The sequence below is a fragment of the Eschscholzia californica genome, unplaced genomic scaffold (assembly GCF_041429995.1).
Source record: "Eschscholzia californica isolate CP2 unplaced genomic scaffold, dmEscCali1.0.p SCAF_3, whole genome shotgun sequence".
NCBI classification, from domain to species: domain Eukaryota; kingdom Viridiplantae; phylum Streptophyta; class Magnoliopsida; order Ranunculales; family Papaveraceae; genus Eschscholzia; species Eschscholzia californica.
In genome coordinates this window covers 60,387,160-60,406,642 of record NW_028238420.1, presented here as the reverse complement: position 1 = coordinate 60,406,642, position 19,483 = coordinate 60,387,160, and the positions used below count along the sequence as shown (strand labels likewise).

Below are 19,483 nucleotides of genomic sequence, written 5' to 3'. Positions count from 1 at the left end.
ATAATGAAAATCATGGCGTCATTATTCGACATAGAATAAATATGACCAACTGAACCAAATAAATCTCTTGTTTTTGTGCAACTATTACTTCCATTATTGTTTTCTTGAGTTACTTATTCTTCGTTGTAACGGTGGCAATGTCCTTCTACCAGTCAACCAGCTGAAACTCTGATTTACTCGTTGGGCGGCTCAACCAGTCTGAGGTACCATCCGCTCCACTGATGGAGCCACCCAAGACTCAAGTTTTAGTCAGGGGTGACAAGCGACATTCTGTTTTTGGTTTCAATTCGGCTCATGTATCAGTTTCTCAAAGGTTCAGTTGGAAATATATAAATGTAACATTGCAGAATTGTAAATGAAGAACTCAATAATGGAAAAGAATGGATCAATGAAAGAAACTTTACATTCTTTTGGTTTTTCAAAACAACTTCAATGGAATTGCAGGACCTGTATCTACCCTTAAAGCAAACTGACCTATCTTAAAAACCTAATTCCTTATTAAGTTTTCCTCCTAAAAGGGTAGACAGAAAAACAAGCTCTTAAAAGAAAGACTACTTTATGGATATACATACTACAGTTTTTCGTGTTCATAGACCATAGCTACAACTTAAGCACAAAACCAGGACCTACTAACATTTTCCATCTGCTTCAATCCCAACGATGATTTAGATTTTCTGAGAAATTTTCAGGTTTCGAACTGCCATTACGAGTTGTTGTCTTTCACCTTCTACTTCTGCAAACTTGAGACTTAACTCAGAATATCTTCCTTGCATATCTTTTAGCTCACCTTCCATAGAGTTGTTCCTTTTCTTCAATATTTGCATTTCGTGTAACACCTCATTGAGGTTTTTATCTTCGTTTTCTCTGTGGAGATGAAAACGGAAAACATTTTAAGTACACAAACAAGAAAATTAGTAAAGGTTGACATTATCGAAAATCAGTGTCTAATTTACGTTAATGAACCTTTTTAGCCATTTGATTTCAATGTCACTGGTATTATTCTCTTGATTGTGATCTTCCATTCCTTTTTCAAGCTGTTCAACCTTGTCCCCTAGTTCCTCTTCTTCCTCTAAGATTTCTTGGGTTGATTTCTCGAGAGTGTCTTCCTTTTGCGGTATCTGCATCTGTTGGATTTACAAGGCGATCATTTTCACACATGTATCAACATGATTTCACAAAGATTATTCCGAAGGAAGCTAGGATATAAGACAAGAACCATAAATGGGACATTTCGAAATTATGTGATTCTTGCAAAGGGAATTTAATAGTGTCTCTAGGATATGGTACCAGCACATAGAACAGGCCCAACAGGGGCATATAATTTCATTAGTGTTCTTTAATGTAAGTCCAGCCTGCGCCTCTGGGCCCGTGGCCGTATTTTGGTATTTACTGTGTCGTAGTTATGATTTTGTGGGCCGGTGGTAGAGTGCTTCAAATCCTGATTTTCATGGTGGTCGACATGGGAACCAGTGCTTAGGGACTTGCAAAATGAACCATAGCTCTAGGACATAAATCCTAGGGTTTAGTGTGCAGGGCAAGGCCCCTTCAACACACTTAAGAGGAAGGGACGCATGTCATGCATTTGGAGTGATTTGGACTCCTCATCTATTGGTAATACTGAAGAGTTTAACCGAGTGGGTCACTTGCCATTCTGCTATTTGCAATAAGGAAAACAGTTTGATATTAGATATGTTTTTAGCAAAGAAGCTTATTTTTATCATCAAAAGCCATGCATTCTATGAAATTGCACAATTACCTCGAGTGATTTGGCTTCTTCTAGCAAAAGGACTTCTTTCTTCAGTAGGTCACTCCTACAAAATGCCTTTGTTTGGAAATTTTCATTCTCCAGCTCGTTTCCACAAGCTTCTTCAAGTTTTTCTTCATGCTCTTTATTGAATTGGAGATTCATGGACCCATTGTCATGTCCTACCATCTTTTCTTGTACTTTTCTAGTTTCTATTTGGTCAAAAAGATCTTTAAATTTTCCTTCATATTGATTTTTAACCAACCCAATCTCTTTATTCGCTTTCTCAAGAAGATCCTCAAGATGGATTTTCTGCAGACGTGTTTCATTAGCTTCTTCCACTGCTTCCTTTGTCAACTTTTCATTTGCGTCAAATATGAACACCATTTCCGTGGACAGCCTTTCAATTTCTGTTTGGAGCCTATCAGCTGTGTTTGCATTAGCCCATTTTGTCTTCTTTAACGCCTCCTCTGCTAAGATGGCCCTTTTCTCCTGCTCAACTTTCGCACGCGTCAAATCTTCCAAATCTGATACAAACTCTTGAACCTGCTTCTCAAGTTCTTTCTCCAAGCTCTTGGCCAGATCTTCAAGTTCACTTATGGTAGCCAAAGAGGTTAAGTATTCGTCTTCTTGACTCTTCATTTCTCTCCCCAAGCTCTTCACCTGATTTTCAAGGTCATTTTTTGTAACCAAAGAGACCGAGAGTTTATCTTCTTGATTCTTCAATTCTTTAGTCAAGATCTCAACTTGGGTTTTAATTTCACTTATAGTGATCAAAGAGTTAGAAAATTCCTCGTCACGATTCTTCAGTTGTCTCCCCAAGCTTTCAACCTGGGCTTCAAGTTCGCTTATGGTAGCCAAAGAGACGGAGCATTGCTCTTCTCGATTCTTCATTTGATTCTCCATATTCTTAATTTGAATCTGAAGTTCCAATTCGGTCTTTGGTTCTGCTCTCACACGATTTTTTTCTAACTTCGAATATAACTCATGGTTTTCCTGCTTCAAAATCTCATAATCCAAAGCTAGCTGTTCCATTTGCATCTCATGCTCATCTCTGTCTCTTTGATATACATCTATTTCGTTATACAGGTCTATCATCTTCTGCTCAAGCATATAAACATCTCTGGCATCATCATGTTCTTTAATTATCATCTCCAATGCTTTTTGCTCATCGTCCTCACTCGTTTCATGGTTGGGGACTATTACATCTACCTCATTTCGAGCTGATCCTTTTGAAAGTTCCGATATACCCCGGTTTTTCTTCCCCAACATTTCCTCAAGATCTTGCACGGCAAGAATCAATTCCGAGTTCGACTCTTGTGTCTTCTGTAATTGTAACCGAAGATTTTTATTCAAATCTTTCTCATGATTCAGTTCTTGTCTGAGTTCTTCCACTAGAGATGCTGAATCTTCACTCCCAAACTCAAATTTGCTCGAAACTTTGGTATGCTTCTGAGAGGACTTGAGTTGTTCGTTTTCTTTCCTGAGTGCATTTCTCTCTTCCCTCAGACTAACTACTTCTCTCGAAAGGTCTTGTCCCCTTTTGTTCTCCTTCACAATCTGCTTCCTAAGTGTCTGTAATTCGAGCTCAGACACTTCTGCTTGCCTTGCCAAATTAACAATATCACTTTTGAGCTTTTCGACTGAGAGATCAGAGGGTTGTACAAACCTTTCTTTTGTAAGGTTATCTTCCGAACTATTTGTCGAGTCATCTGTACTTCCACCCGGAGCTGAACTAACTGACCATTCTGTGCTTGATCTCTTATGAGCCATAGGACTACGGCTCAGAGTCGATAGGAAACTGGTAGGTCCTTGGTGGTTTATATTGCTGTTCGTCAAACTTGTTGGTCCAAATTCTCGAGGGGTATTTCGTTCAGAACTGTTCTCAGAACCAGATGTCGATATAGCATCATCACCTCTAGGTGTTACGAGGTTGCCATTGGCATCACCATTTTCAGATCGAACAGATATCTGTGAGGATTCATCCTGTCAAAAAACCAGAAACAAATTCAAGAACATACATTTGCAATCATTGTTGATGTATATTTTCTCACTAGAAAGTAGAATCCCATCTTTAGAATCCTCAACTGTGAGCACCGAACATGGAACCCACTCGTGTCGAACCGATTTTGCATCACTTACCATACACGAACTGATGTATAGAAATACTTACTTGGGATTCAGCTGTTAAGTGTCCATTTTCTTCAACCCCACTAGAAAAATGACAGAGAAAAAAGGATTAAGTTATATCCGAACTAGTTGATACCAGAAAATTGAATGGGAATTCACCTTTGATAAACGTCTCCGTGCAGTCTCTGAATTAATACCTGTCCAACTCCAAAAGATTATCGTCAACTCAAAATATCAAGAAGAAACTCTTTAAGCCATGAAGCACTAGAATATAAACAAATCATACATAGTTGCACTATTGCCAACAGAAACAATACGAAATGCAACAAAGAAATCTAATTAACGAGTGTATTTGTATGAGAAATTTACTAACATGAAGAACTGCAGTGGAATTCAAGTTCTTGAGAGAAAATGAAACAGAAGTAGGTCTAATTGCCTCGGTGTACTCGGAAAAATCAATGGCAGCTTCTCCTAGAATGACAGATTTCGATAATCCCTGTGGGAACGAAGAAGAATCATAAAAAAGAACCCCAAAAGGAAAACAAATCAAGTTAGACCAAATATGAGAACAAAACCTAAACATGGACAATTCTTACACTAGAAACAATGACTTTGTAGATTTTTTCATTGAATTTTCCAGTTTTTGTCTCTTGAGCGAACTTGATTGTTTCACAAATTGGACGCTCCCAACGACAAGCTCCATCACGAACGGAAACTTTATCCAATCTCACAGTCGGTCTTCCAATATCCACATTGATCAAAGACAGCATTAAACTATCCCATCCTGACTGAGGAACCTAAAAAGTTTAAGATATGAAAAACAAAAAAGTAAGGGCAGAGTTCTATAGATCTCAAATTGTTTACATTTAGGCAAAAGCACATCTCTGCCCACTTAAATCATCAAAATTAAGCAAAATTTAAACAGTTTGATCAGAATTAGAAGAAACCCATTTCAAAATGGATGATAAAATGTCACAAAATTCCCTTGCATTTCAGTACAAAAGGTTCCTGAGTTGCCTGAAACTACAATCTATCACTTCCTTGCCTACCCAAACCTTCAAATTTCACAGGAATCTAACAATGTTAACTAAAACCAGATGAAACCCACTTCAAATTCCATGAAATGAAACTAGTTAACCAAAATTACAAAATACCCACTTCAGATTTGATGTTAAAAGTGTATGATATGTGCTTGCATTACAATAAAATTGTCACCTCTTTAAACACCCCAAAACTTCAAATTTCAGTGAACTCAAAACCAGTTCAACAAAATTAGAAGATACCCATCTTAGATTTGATGCTTAAAGTATAGAAATTTGTTTGTATGACAGTAAAAAAATGGTACCTGAGTGACCTGAAACTGCAACTTGAATACAACTTTGATTTTGGGTTTATCAGTCTTCCATCTTGCTGACCTAAACATCTTCTTATACTGTGTTTCAATTCACCATTGGAAGCCCTTTGAGAGGATTTTCAGTCTCTCAAAACCAGAAAAACCCAAAGTTTGAAGATCTTTCTCACACCTAATTTCTGTCAAACCAGAAATTCCCACCTCATTAGATACCAAAATCAGATGGACCCCATAATAATTTTATTTATTTATTTCTTGTCGATATCTCTACTAATAAAAAATAGACAAAATTTTATGTGATTGGTCTTCTTTTTTGATCTTTTAGACTGGAATTGTTTCATCCTCTTGGGGTTTTTCTTTTTTTAAATAAAGAGACAATGAAATAATATCTTTTAGCATCTCAAGGAAATATGTTTACTTTTATAAACCTCATTGTCTTCTAACTTTTAATGGATGTGAATGGTTTAGGTTATTGTCTCTCATTATCATCCCATAAGGTCACTTACAAAGGAGTCCATTTTGATTGGAACAATATTAGTTCCCCTATTGTGATGTGTGAGATATGACAGTTATAAAGTTAGTGAGTGGAGTAATCGATACATTTAGTCACTTCATGACATTTTTAGACTCTCATTGTTTGTTTTTTTGCAGTTGCTTGACAATAATACGTATTGTATTTTCATATGATTAGATATTATATCTGAAATTCTATTATGTCTGCAAGTGTTCTTTCGAGTGTGATACCCATAATAATAATTTCTTATTTAATTAAGATTATGTGCACGAGATTGTCACCAAAGCATCAGTATATAGTATACTCTATGTAAATATTTTTTGCTTTTCCTTTTAGTAATTAATAATGTATGCCAACAACGTAAAAAATAGGCAACCAATTAATAAATTAATCACAAAAGTACGGTTGATTTTTTCTTGTTTGCTATCTAATATTGAAATTGTTTACTATTTCAATGTTTTGTTTCTGGTGAAGTAGATAAATAAGCAAAATTACAAGGTACGTGAGACAAATATTACTTTTACAATATTACTTAATCATCCATACACAGACCGATCGCATCTGTGTCCACTCCGAAGTTATATTATGTGAATTTAAAAGTTCGAATAGCCCTTGAATAATAAGGAAACCAATTCTTTATGAAAAGGACAAAGTAGACAACTAGCAAATAGAGTAACATAGGATCCATTTAGTACCTACAAACTTATGAAGATATTCATAGTGTTTATTCTTTTTTTTTTGTTAAGAGTTCATAGTGTTTATTCAAGTGGTCCAAAGGTATCAAAGTCTAAGGTAAATGTGGTAAAATAGAATTAATATTTAGATTTTTTGACTTTACCTTCTCAACACTAATTGGTAATTGACTTACCGTCCCAATAAGACCGAACTTACTACTTTCTACAAATTAAGATCACGTTTCACGTAAAAGAATTAAAATTATAAATTTAATTTATTACCGACAAATTATGTCTTTAGAATTATATTCTTAACTAAACACAGTACTAAAGCAGGATATTATAATTACTAAAATTACGTTACCCGATTATTATTCTTGGCAGTCATATTTTTTCGACAAGTCAAACGTTGTCTTAGGATTTTTAAGTCAAAAAGGGTAACCTCGATCACCCATTATTAAAGAGTGTAGACTCAATTACCAATTAATATTGGGGGTAAAGGCAAAGAACCCTTAATATTTAGCGTTAATTTCGTTTTAACCTCGAATTTGTGATCAACTTGCCGTTGTGATCTTCGTAAGTGTCAGACAGTTCGATTTGAAGTGTCCAGTAAATGTCTTGGAATGATCGTGATCTTGTGCCCTAAATGAACAACGGTCTCATTAAGAGACATTTGAAATGTTGCAAAAAAAAAAAAAATACTAGTAGATATCTGAAGGAATAAAGGAAACATTTCAAAAATCCCCAACTACTAATAAAACTATTGGTGGAATTGCAATCTCTACTGACATCTCCAATCCATTACCCCCTTACGGCCTTACCTATTACAAAAGACAACCCTAATGGAAGAAATAGTAGAAGAGTTTTGGTTAGTTTGTTTTTTTTTTGTTGATGAAAGAGTTTTGGTTAGTTTGTGTTAGTAGGGTCTAACTTTTACTAGCTAAGATGTGGGACTAAGAAAGTTAGGTTTCATTATCAACATGTCTTCATGTACTTCCAACAAAAAAACATTTCTTCTTGCGAAAAAAAAAAAGATTATGATCGAATAATTCATATATAGTATAAAGAGTTAGTTACTTTTTCATGCATGTTCTTCATATACCTAGCTAGTGTATGTGTCATTTTTGTACAGATGAAAATGGTCCAACGACTCAAACTACTTTTCAATTACTTCTACCTAATTTCTATTGTGTATACACACTTTTGTGTTGTATTCATGTCAAGAAATTTTATCTAAACTATCTATGGATCCCTAACAAACTATATATGGGTCGAATCTCTAATACTACAAATAGTGTATTCTATCGGAACCAACAACAACGTCTGGGTGGTGTAGTCGGTTATCACGCTAGTCTCACACACTAGAGGTCCCCGGTTCGAACCCGGGCTCAGACAATTCATCTTCTTTTTTCATAGTGTTTTTCTCTCACAGACCTTCAGATCTATGAATAAAAATGGAGGATTTTGTTACGTTTACACATATATTATTTTGCAGTAGGGCGATTCACTGATTGTTGATCTCAAATGCCAAAAAAAGAAAGTAACAGGAATTTTTGTCACTAAAAAGAACTCATTTAATGTAATTTTGATTAGTCTGGACTATTTTTGTACACTTCGTGAAGAACAAAGGGAATTTGCATTGGTATGCAAAAAACTATCCACTACCTATTGCTTCTATAATAATCATATAGTTTTTTTTTTTTGTTGAAAGATAATAATCATATAGTTGATATTAAGGTTTAATATTTCAACAAAATAAAAAGGTCTAGAAATTATGATGGCAAGGGCCAAAGGGGGCCCTAGGGTTTCAATTTTTGTACACTTCGTGAAGAACAAAGGGAATTTGCATTGGTATGCAAAAAACTATCCACTACCTATTGCTTCTATAATAATCATATAGTTTTTTTTTTTTGTTGAAAGATAATAATCATATAGTTGATATTAAGGTTTAATATTTCAACAAAATAAAAAGGTCTAGAAATTATGATGGCAAGGGCCAAAGGGGGCCCTAGGGTTTCAATTATACAACTTTTTTGGCCCAAATATGTGGGTCACCAATAGAAGCCCACTAGAACTTTAAAGCAGACAGTAACTTCACAAACTTTTCTATCTACTTGAGAGTCGCATGTGTTTTTGGTTTCTTCTGTTTGTCACTCAAACTCTCACACACACAGAGACACAGACACACTTGAGAATTAAGAGAGAGAAAAATGACCACTAGTGAGTGAGAAAGACGAAGGAATGTGAGTGCGGTGGGTTTCACCTATATAAATATCTGTTTTTGGGACCAAAACAAGAAGGGGAGTAAGGAGTTAGTTGGGTAGGTAAGTTAAATCACCAACCATGTGTAATGTGGTGGGGGTTATTGAGTAACTGTAAAAAAATGTTTAAGACCACCATGACTTAGATGATAGGTCACTATAACATTAGGCCCCACTCGATATATTGCTCTAGAACATCTCCACGGGACACTCTAACAAACACTTTAAAAGTCTAGTTGTCGAATGTCAATGAAGATTCTTTTTTCTAATTGTCAATATAGAGACACCCTACTTAATGCACATGTCGCTCTTAAATTTAATAGATAAAGAGTAGATAGAAAACAAGATTTTCTATTGTTTCAAGAAGAATATTAGTACCGTAATAAAGTTGAATATATCATTGAAGGAAACATGAACTTACTTTTGCCCTTTGTGATAAGCATAATGAGAGGTTGCTTGAGATAAAAGAAAACATTTAGAAATTATAATTAACAAATATATAGTTGCTAGTAGTAGATTTGTAGAGATTCCTAGTTTTGAATAGTATTCAAATGCATAAAATGAGACTCGTATAGCTAAAGTTGGAATAATTCGAGTGCTTAAAACCTTGTTGAACTTCCTAGGAGGTACGTAAGGATTTAGAAAACTCTTCCAATATTAGTCCTTCCCTTCCTACAAGTCTCGAAAGACAATAAAAAATTAGGAGAGCATTTAAAGCAACCATCATTTTCACTCGATATATCAATCACATTATTTCCACACAGTAATTTAGTTCATAACATGAGCTCGTTTTGTAGCAATACCGCCACTAGAATGGCAGGATAGTATATAAATAACTTATCTTAATTGCAAACATATAAGTGTAAAAAAACAACTCACTTTGGGAATGTGTATATGGCTGTTCATTCTAAAATTAGTTAGAAAGAGTAATGTTACTTAAATTTGGAACAGGCAAAATGCTTCGACAAACAATTGAAGTGCAAAATAACAAAGTTTAGTATTCCAAGGGAATTTTCCGACTTCAAATTCAATGAATATATTCTTCTTCCGATCGAAAGAATAAAGAGAGATGGTACGCTCCTTCATCTCCACGTCTTAAGGTACTTTAATATCGTATCTTTTCAGAATTATATGATTAGATATCGTATGAAGAGAAACCACTTGAGATTTTCCCCAACAAAAAGGCAAGATCATAGTCACTTCACTCTAATTTTGGTTACTAGATGTTGTTGTATTATCTTTCTTTTCATCATCAAATATCCACAACTTTATAATGTAACTACTCATCTTAATTTGAAGAGCTAAATGCCCGTCCACTTCTAATAAATCGAATTCCGGATCAAGATGAACTTTGAGTTCAGATGCAGTTGCATCTTCATAATGTTTCCTTGGCTCATCGAATATGAAATTAGCGATTTGAATAGTTCTAAACTTCTCACTTCCAACATCAAATACAATTATATGCAATTAATGAAAAAAAAAATCCTGTGACTATGTAAAAATGACTTTGGGTGAGGCACCTAATTATTTTTATAAACTTGCAAGTTTTTAATAAAAAAAATATATAACTATAAGGTCATGGAGACAGACTCTTGAAAGTAGGAGAAAAACGTTATACAAAGAAGACCTCCACAGATAAAATTCAATTGTCTATAATAGTAGTAAAGATGAAGCTCGCTAAACTAGGTTTTACTTGCTATATGAAGTGTATAGGCTAGGCATCTAAATTCAAAATGATTTTTTCTTTTATATCTTTGATTTGTTTATACTTCCTAATTAGTGAATCCATTTGTGGTCTAGCTAATTAACCAACATAAACCTTTTCTTACATTTCATTATGTTGTTTCTTAATTATTATCTACTTGGGATTTTAGTAAACATAACTAATACTTTACTTCACCTTCTAAAAGACTACAACCACGATTTTCCCGTGTTTACCACACAATACCGGTGAGAATGGTTAGACTCACTTACATATACTATATATATCTTCGAACATTGTGCACGTGCTCGTGACATTGAATCTCTTTCATTTAATTTTGTTTTCTTCAAGCAAATTACTTAATGATAGAGAAGACTTTCACAGTTTGGTAGGTAAAAACGTTTGTATAAAAAATCTTGAAAAAAGAAAGATTTGAAACAGAGGAAGGTTATATTAGATGAGTTAGCTTCTTCCTTTGTATTATTAGCCTAATAAGTTTTGTGAGGGAGAATAAGTAGATAGGAGAAAAGATGGGGAATCCATTTAGAGTAGGAGCATATCCCTTTACAATTGTATCACATGTATTAGGATTTGTTGCAGTTATTATGGTTTTGGTTTGGAATATTCATTTCAGAGGAGGCTTAGCTTTTCAATCTGCAACTGACAAATCTCTCATCTTCAATGTACCCATTCTTACATTCTATTCTTTGTACTCTTTTCACATTTTGCATTCTCCATTTTTTTTTCCTAATTTTGTTTTGTTCCGAATTGACTCGTACGATTTTGACTAAGTAGTCTGTTTTATTCTCATATTTTGACTAATAGACTCTTTGAATCCTAAACTTTCATTTTCCTAAGTCAACTATATATCAAATCATCATTTTTTCGTTCCTACTTTACCTTTTTGTCATTTCTCATATTTCAACTAATCGAATTTATTTCTTGTACTTTATTTACAGGTGCATCCAGTATTAATGCTGATTGGTTTTATAATCTTAGGAGGTGAAGGTAAGTGAATAAATCTTCTCCATTGTTTTTTCTTATAATTGATTAAATTACTTTGAGCGCAAATTTTAATCTCTATTTTGTGAAATATATGTAGCCATAATTAGTTATAAAGCTCTTCCATGGAGGAAAGAAGTGAAGAAGTTGGTACATTTGGTCCTCCATGGAGTTGCCCTAGTACTTGGGATAGTTGGGACTTATGCTGCCTTCAAATTTCACAATGAGACTTCAATCCCCAACTTATATAGTTTGCACTCTTGGCTAGGGATTGTAGTCCTCTTTCTATACTTCATTCAGGTATTGATTTTGAACCTAATGTTTTTTCCATCTTGTGTCGACGTAATGATAAGATATAAATTATTTTCTTTTTCAAAGCCACCTTTCTCATTAGAGTATCTTTTTTGCAGTGGGTATTCGGGTTTGTTGTGTTTTTCTTTCCGCGCGGGTCACCTACAGTTAGGGCTGAATCTCTTCCATGGCACGCACTATTTGGACTCTTTGTGTACATTTTAGCCTTAGGCACAACTGCACTAGGGTTTTTGGAGAAACTCACTTTCCTTCAGGTTTCCGGTCTTGACAAGTACGGACCAGAAGCATTTCTCGTCAACATCAACGCCATTGTTACGGTTATATTCGGAGTTTTCGTAGTATTATCAACTCTTTTCCCAAATTATGAAGCAGATGACTATAGCTACGCATCTATGTGAAAGTAAACTTTGAAGTTTACTTATTCAACCCATACATGGATAAGTTGGTTTTTATAAACCTCGCCATATGTATTTTATCAACAAGTAAAATGGGTTGAATAAGTAAAATGTTAGTTTTTCTTACCATCTAGTTATATTAGTTCCCAAACCAAATTAGTATAGTATGTAAGAACATGAGCAGATGTTGTGATCTCAATAATACTACTCTATATTTATCTCTTGATTAGCACTTAGTGTGTTTAGCTACTCTAAGTTCTTTGCTAAAATCAGCCAATATTTCACTCATTCTAGAATTAGAATTGACATGAACAAGAACTCCTTCTTTATATAAATACTAGGGTACAACCCGTGCCCTAGGGCACGGACACTTGTATCAATCAAATGTTACGAAATTTATGTTATATTTTATTGAGTGGGAGAGATTTTTATTAGTTATTATTTTTGGATGCTACTATATGCAGCTTCAGTTTTGCTAAGGACAACTATTAGACAAAGATAACTAAATAAAACTAATTAAAATAGTGTCCTGAATTGCTTGCAACTCGACAAATAGGACGAATAGAGATCTTTTTGAGTTTTGCATTGGAGATGCTCTTAACACTCCTGACAACACTTTTGAAACTTCTCTTACAGAAATCAGGTAGGGGAAATTTAAAATACACTCACCATTTTTGTTATACACTCACATGACATGTACTCCGTATTTCTTGTTCAAGTTAAAGAAGATGTGATTGCACATAACAAAAATAGTGAGTCTATATCATTTCTCATCGGATATGATGGGCAGTGAGGGATCATGGTTAGACTATGGGCCATTGATTGGGCAAATTAGATTAGGGAGGTGTTAGAAGCACAACCAATTTTACAAAAAGCATACGTGCTTAGCAGAAAATCCTCCCGAGCCAAAGAGAGGTATCAAACGTGGCCTTCGTCAAACTCGTTGTGCACCTAACACCTCCCTTAGACTGTGGGAAGGTAAGCCGGTAAGTTGTAGAACTCGAGCCCGCCCCATCAAAGAATTAATGTCGATCGGACAACCATTACCTAAAATCAAGGATAGGTCTAGTATCTGACCCATGGGGCCATGGATTTTTTCTCATCCCAAATTGAAATACATTTTCTACAAAGTTAAAGAGGAAAAATAAATAAATAAATAAAAGAAGTTCCCAAATCTAATTTTCTTTTCCCCCCGTTAAATACCCAACAACTATGATATACTAACATATAGTATGATTTTAAAGATGCATTGTTACATTTGAGTTTAGGGTTCATGCAGAGAGACAGTTAAAAACAGTACTTTCAATTAGTCCACCAGGAACTAAAAACTTCTTCTGAAACCTAATAAACCCTAACTTTTGGTTAGTTGTAATCGTCTTCTCGGTCGTTGACGAAGTAGACGATGTTGAATCTACTACTTTGGCGGAGTTATTAATGGTTGTTGACCTCCTTATTGCATTTCTTTCTCTTCTTCTACTTGTAATATACTCTTCTGATATAAACACATCCATATTTACTAATTGCTTTGCTTAAAGGAATAGAGGTTTAACAATCTTAGAGAGATCTAGAGATATTTTTTTTTTTTGAATAAGATGATTTAATTGATAGAAGAAAAGAGAGGATTACAACCGCGCATAGACAAGGCAACGAGGCCAGCGCGCACAAAACAGAAAAACAAAACAAAACACAAGGAAAGAGACTAGACAGACACAACGCATACTAGAGCGACTTAACGAAAACATCCCACGACTCGACCATGCAATTGAAAGAGAAAACTTTAGCCCACTTGTACGATCTACTCCAGTGGTAAATAAGGCATTTAGCCGCGAAGAAGATGTATTCTGGCGATCGGGATTTATCTCTGAAAATTCCATCATTTCTAGCACTCCAAATCGCCCAAATGATTGCTTTAGGGATGATGTTGATGATAGCCTTCTTGTGCTTACTGCCCTTAATTCCTTTCCAAGCAAGCAAGAGATCACTAATGGACCCGGGGCTACACCAAGCAATACCAATACTACTCGTGAAGTAGTTCCACACTTCCCTCGTCTTATCACAATGGACAAAAATGTGCTCGGCTGATTCTTCATCTTTCCCGCAAAAGCCGCAACGATTAGGCGAAACAAAACCCCGCTTTCTCAAATTGTCCATGGTTGGAATCCTATCCCATATGACAGCCCAAATGAACACGCTCACCCTCATGGGTATATTCTTTCTCCAAACATCTCTAAACACCGGATTGCTCTCCACCTCCTGATTTGACAATTTTAAAAACATCGTTCTAACTGATACGTCTACCTTAGTCGGATCCGGACTTGCAATCCAAATCCTCACGTCCGGGTCCCTGGAAAGGCACCACGGCTCTAAGTCTAATAAAAGACGATTTGCCTCCTCCACCTCCCAATCATACAGCCCTCTCCTAAAATCCATCCTCCAAACCTTAGAACTAATATCGAAGAACTCACTCACAGTCCCATCCTTCGAATTGGACAACACAAAGAGATTTGGGTAAGCTTCTTTGAGAGAGATATCCTTAACCCAAATATCCCCCCAAAAACTCGTATTCGTACCGTCCCCGACCTTGATTTTTGAAATTGATTTAAACTTGTGCCATCTATTGAAAATCCCCCTCCAAACCGAGACCCCATATGCTTTTCTAGGAGTTTTCGAAATCCACCCTAGATCCTCTTCCCCATATTTTTCCTTTATAATCTTCCTCCATAATAGATTCCTTTCCTTGCCGAACCTCCAAAGCCATTTAGATAATAGAGCATCGTTCATCCTCCTCAAACTTTTGACACCCAATCCCCCTTGATCCATAGGCCTACATAGAATCTCCCATGCCACCCAATGGGTATTTATAAGAGAGTTTGAAAAGCTAAAGAGAGAATTACGTAATGAAATGTGTTTTGGAGTATTTATAAAGAGAGAAAGAGAAGGTGTCTGTGGGCTTGGAGTACCCCATGTTTTAAAACTGAATTTTGGGGATGAGGAAGCCATTAGTTTTGTTGGCAAACTTGGAGCTAGCTGATCAGGAAGTTGGAAGTCATTCCTAAGTATGGAAAAAGTGTCTGAGCAAAAGAACAAAAGTGCACCGTTTTCTGTTTCATCTCTGCCATGCTAACGTGAGGTCTGTCAGGACTCAGGAGGAATCACCATAGGGAAGGTCTATATGGGCTCCCTCCTTTTTTTTTACTCTTGGCCCGCCTTACACCTCACCGCTCAGTCCAATGGCACTCGGACTGGACCTAATTTGTGTTGGATTTGGACAAAATCAATTTTGTTTGGGCCGGAGGTGGTGATCATTGTGGGTGTGGTGCTGGTGGGTGGTGATGGCTAAAAATAGTGGTTGGCGGTAGGAGGTTTTAGTAGTGAAGATAAAGATTAAGAGGTTTTTGACTCAAAATAAAATTGTCCCTTAAATCAATTAGAGTCAAATTTAATTGTCAAAAACTTTATAGGTAAGATAATATTTTGGATGCACTAAAGGCGTGCCAAAGACATCCATGTAGGTTTTCATATCTTGGTGAAGTCTAGACTCGGTCTGAGTATGAGTTAACAGATTTGTGAGTGTTCTTAAAAGTTAAACATTTTTGTATTCTATCAATATTTGTCTTAGTTAATCGGCCTACAAATTTTTTTTTTTGTTGAAATCTTACCTCCATCAGGATTTTTGCACAGGGATCAAACCACCATAAGTATTATTCTTATGTTTCTATCAAAAAGGAAATGCAACTTCTATAAAACGTTCCTTTTGTTGCTAGTCAAAGCTTTAGTAGGACACTCCAAAATTGTTGCAAAGCAGTTGTAAAGTTGTCGCAAAGTATTGCAAATTATGAAAGTACTTAAATCTAAATTAGTTTATGTGTAATGTTTTTATCTTAGGATTCTGCAACAAGTATTCGTATCTAACACATATATCTGCAGTTTTTGAGCACAAATCTGGATTTGATAAAGAAGAATTAATTTAAGGTCTGAATTTATTAGAGTAGTAAACAAATTGGAATGTTCAAACACGTATATTAATTAATCCTTGTACAAAGATGTATATTAATTAATCATTAATTGGTTGGATTTCCAGATTCAAATTTTGAGAAAACAAACAAAGCCTACCATAACTGTTTTTCCACCATCAAATCGTAATTTGTCTAAAAAATTATAAAAAAATATTTAATTGAACAATTAAGTAATTGGCCTCTCTATAATCTTTTATATAGAAAATTGTTTTGAGATCATGTAAAAATTATACTAGTTGCTTTATCTTCCATTAAGCAATTGGATGATTTATAAATCAAAAGAATAGACTAAAATGATATTTGATCATTTTAGATTCTACTATTTTTCATTAATGGTCACTTTTAACAATTTATTTTTATTTTTTATAACAGGTAGAATCCAACAAAATCTTCAGTAAGTTAGTGACAGTAACTCGTCTCACAGCCACACGTGGCAAAAACTATAGCATAGGATACCTAACAAGTCAACAGGTAGGCAACATTCGCAATCGATTCTGTCGGCCGACTTCATTGCCCGTGTAAAAACCGAGTAAATCACATTCACAAAAGTTTTCCTCTTTTACTCGCCGATTAAAAAAAAAAGGACGCGTTTGGTTTCAGTCTTGAGTTTTAACTCTTATATGTGGTATAACTTTTATTCTGAGGACAAGCTATTTTAAGTTATCATGAAAACTACAAGAATCAATATTTGCTAACACCTCTTAAACTACCACATATATATTTATTTATATTTCCTAAAATTAAATAAATCTATATCTTGATTTTACATGAAAATGACTTTTACATGATGATATATCTTGAGTATTCTGTATAAGGAAATGCTAAAGTTACAAAAGATTTTGACAAAATATAGTTCCCAGCTGATGTGGCGGTTGTGATTTGAAACTTTGACCAAGTCTAGGTCATTGAGAGATAATATCACAAGCGCCACATTAGGTAGGAACTTTCTTTTGTCAAAATCCTTTGTAACTCTAGCATCTCCCTTCTGAATATATCTTGACCCTATTCTACCAGTTTGCTATGAGATGAACAATAAAAAAATGAAGCTATATATCTATTTGTCTTAGAGTCTTAACTCTTATATGTCCAGTGCCGCCCCGAGTACTAACCCAAATGAATATATAGAAATATAGATAAAGTGAAAACCCAAGTAGTTGAGTTTCAAACTATATCAATATTCTGAGTTAAGATTAGATAGAAAACTCATAAATAATAGAATATCACTGAGATCGTTGGCAGGGACGGAACTAGGAGTAGTAGTCAAGGGGGGCCGAACAAAAAAAAAGTGAAAAATCTAAGTCTATGTGCTCGAACCCAGGTCTCTCACGTCCAAAACTCAGACCTCTACCATCTCACCCACACTAAATATATGTTGTATGTATGACTCGAACTTTATTTATGCGATAAATCAGAAAGCAATCAGCATTTCTAAAACAATTTACGACAAGTCAAGGGGGCCATGGCCCCCTTTGGCCTGCATGTAGATCCGTCCCTGATCGTTGGTGATTGGTGTGTGTCAGTTGCCATCACCTTGGTGATGACGATGTTGAATGTAAGTTGTGATGGAATCAAGAGGAATATCGGTTGAATAACAATTAAAGTGATTAGTGATCTTATTAGGAAATAGGACCTCTCTCATGCAATTTATTAAATTGCAAACAATCCTCATAATCATTGTTTAAGATTAATTACTTTTATTTTCTTTACAGATTTTAACGACGTATAAAAATATATAAAGATCCGCACAATATGATTTTTTAAAATATAGTTGGAATTTAGCCTGTCCCAATAGATTCATCTAAAAAAAAAGTTAAAGATATGAAATGATGTGAGTTGGTTCATCCCAACTTTAATGAATCAATTAATTTGTTAGGTATATAATCAATCATAGAAATACAGTACCATTTTTTTTTGTTAAAAGATAAAAGAACTACAGTACTAGTTATGTGTTACATTATTCATTAATATTGCACTTAGGTTGGGGCAACCATGACTTTGTTTTCATTTTCATTATCTATGGAAACATTGAGTAATGTAACGTCGTCCATCCACATCTGCAAGGTATAATTTTACCGTGGAGCATAAAAATTTTCTATAAAAAGATAGTTTTTTTTTTTGAAACCGATTACATTGTCGTACAGTTCGCGTTGAAGCCCACTCAAACTCTTAAGGCCTATAGCCCAACTAAATACAGGCCTAAAACCCAACTACACTACATTATTTATACCTAATATAATCCCCATTCAAATAGCTAAAGATTCCACCTTCTCTGGATTTCGAACTTGGGACTTCCAGGAGTTTCTGGAGTTTATGTCAACACCTTGAAACCACTTGGGCTACCAAATGTTGACCTATAAAAAGATAGTTAAGTGATAGATATAAGAAGAATTGGCAACAAAAGTAGAGGAATCGAGACTTCGTGGGCAAGCTCCAATGTTCTCCGATTTTAGTGCAGATTCTTCTAAATTCCACGTTTGATAAACTATATGCCTCACACTTATGGATTATACTAAAATAAATTAAAGATTGAATAAACTTGAAACCTTTCGTGAATTTCTACAACAAAGAGTGTTATCAACAAGTTTGTCATACTCTTTTGTGGACAGAGATTCATACGTGAGAAAGAACCCCAAGAGAAGACTTTTGTGGACAAAATTGGCCGACAAAGACCGTTCGCTTTCTAAAACGGGTTATAGCCAGTTGTTTCGGGTTGTCGACAGATACAAAGTCATGCTCGAGCCTGGTACCACTTCATGGCGGGTCCCACATTTCTACATGCCAACCCTAACTTCTTCTTTTTTGTTGAAAGATGCCAACCCTAACTTAATTAGCTAGTCTGTTTGTGGTACTACCTTTTAATACTTTTGTAAAATTGTAGACCGACAAACTGTATTACCTGTATTCTCCCTCTTATAGGAATCTCAATTCCTATAGCTTTTGTAAATTTCCACTTGGGAAACCATTTTCCATGGAAAAACATTTTTACCACAAGCAGGGCCGTGCCTGAGAATTCCGGGGCCCCGTGTGAAATTGGATTGTGGGCCTTTTGTACAATAAAATATTATTACTAAAATAAAAATCGAACAAAATGCAAGACAATTGAACAGTAGATAGATGAAAACTATAGATGAATCCAGATATAATTTATTATGTAATATCATTTTTATAAGGGATCTAGTCTAAAATCCTCTATCACTTGTGATTTGTGAACATAAAACCATATTGAATATTGAATTTTCAACTTACCAAAAATGACCATTGGCAAACGAAGGCTTTTAACGAGCACATCAGACTTAAAACGATAGAAAGAAAATAATGTTTTTGAACGTGGGATCTTTTGTATCATGATTTGCACATACATATATATATATATATACCTATT

General features: G+C 35.0%; 2 protein-coding genes and 1 non-coding gene across 4 annotated transcripts; 2 read left to right on the top strand and 1 right to left on the bottom strand.

Annotated features, from left to right (window-relative positions):
- Positions 1–368: 368 nt before the first annotated feature.
- On the bottom strand, positions 369–5,769 carry LOC147552699 (uncharacterized). 2 transcript variants are annotated; one of them, XM_086666496.1, is made up of 8 exons: positions 5,220–5,769; positions 4,471–4,671; positions 4,248–4,370; positions 4,034–4,071; positions 3,918–3,957; positions 1,757–3,730; positions 954–1,124; positions 369–864 (listed from the first exon to the last, which is right to left on the bottom strand). In XM_086666496.1, exons 1-8 carry the CDS (start codon positions 5,295–5,297, stop codon positions 850–852), a joined length of 2,640 nt encoding a protein of 879 aa, XP_086522622.1. In that variant the 5' UTR covers positions 5,298–5,769; the 3' UTR covers positions 369–849. The 2 variants fall into 2 exon arrangements, with proteins under 2 accessions (XP_086522622.1, XP_086522621.1); XM_086666495.1 differs by having other exon boundaries at positions 964–1,124.
- Positions 5,770–7,734: 1,965 nt separating this feature from the next.
- Positions 7,735–7,808, top strand: TRNAV-CAC (transfer RNA valine (anticodon CAC)). Its single transcript has one exon. It is a non-coding gene; the product is annotated as a tRNA-Val (tRNA).
- A 2,878-nt stretch (positions 7,809–10,686) lies between these two features.
- On the top strand, positions 10,687–12,311 carry LOC147552697 (putative ascorbate-specific transmembrane electron transporter 1). The gene is made up of 4 exons (XM_086669662.1): positions 10,687–11,059; positions 11,336–11,384; positions 11,479–11,678; positions 11,789–12,311. Exons 1-4 carry the CDS (start codon positions 10,907–10,909, stop codon positions 12,086–12,088), a joined length of 702 nt encoding a protein of 233 aa, XP_086525788.1. The 5' UTR covers positions 10,687–10,906; the 3' UTR covers positions 12,089–12,311.
- The last annotated feature ends 7,172 nt before the right edge of the window (positions 12,312–19,483 follow it).

Bases quoted from the DNA above. Each gene is read 5' to 3' on its own strand.
- LOC147552699 (XM_086666495.1), bottom strand. From the start codon at position 5,297: ATGTTTAGGTCAGCAAGATGGAAGACTGATAAACCCAAAATCAAAGTT. The intron at 4,072-4,247 runs GTTAGTAAATTT...GGAGTTGGACAG, and splicing joins ATTCCACTGCAGTTCTTCAT to GTATTAATTCAGAGACTGCA. The intron at 3,958-4,033 runs GTGAATTCCCAT...TCATTTTTCTAG, and splicing joins CACGGAGACGTTTATCAAAG to TGGGGTTGAAGAAAATGGAC.
- LOC147552697 (XM_086669662.1), top strand. From the start codon at position 10,907: ATGGGGAATCCATTTAGAGTAGGAGCATATCCCTTTACAATTGTATCA. The intron at 11,060-11,335 runs GTACCCATTCTT...CTTTATTTACAG, and splicing joins ACAAATCTCTCATCTTCAAT to GTGCATCCAGTATTAATGCT. The intron at 11,385-11,478 runs GTAAGTGAATAA...AAATATATGTAG, and splicing joins TATAATCTTAGGAGGTGAAG to CCATAATTAGTTATAAAGCT.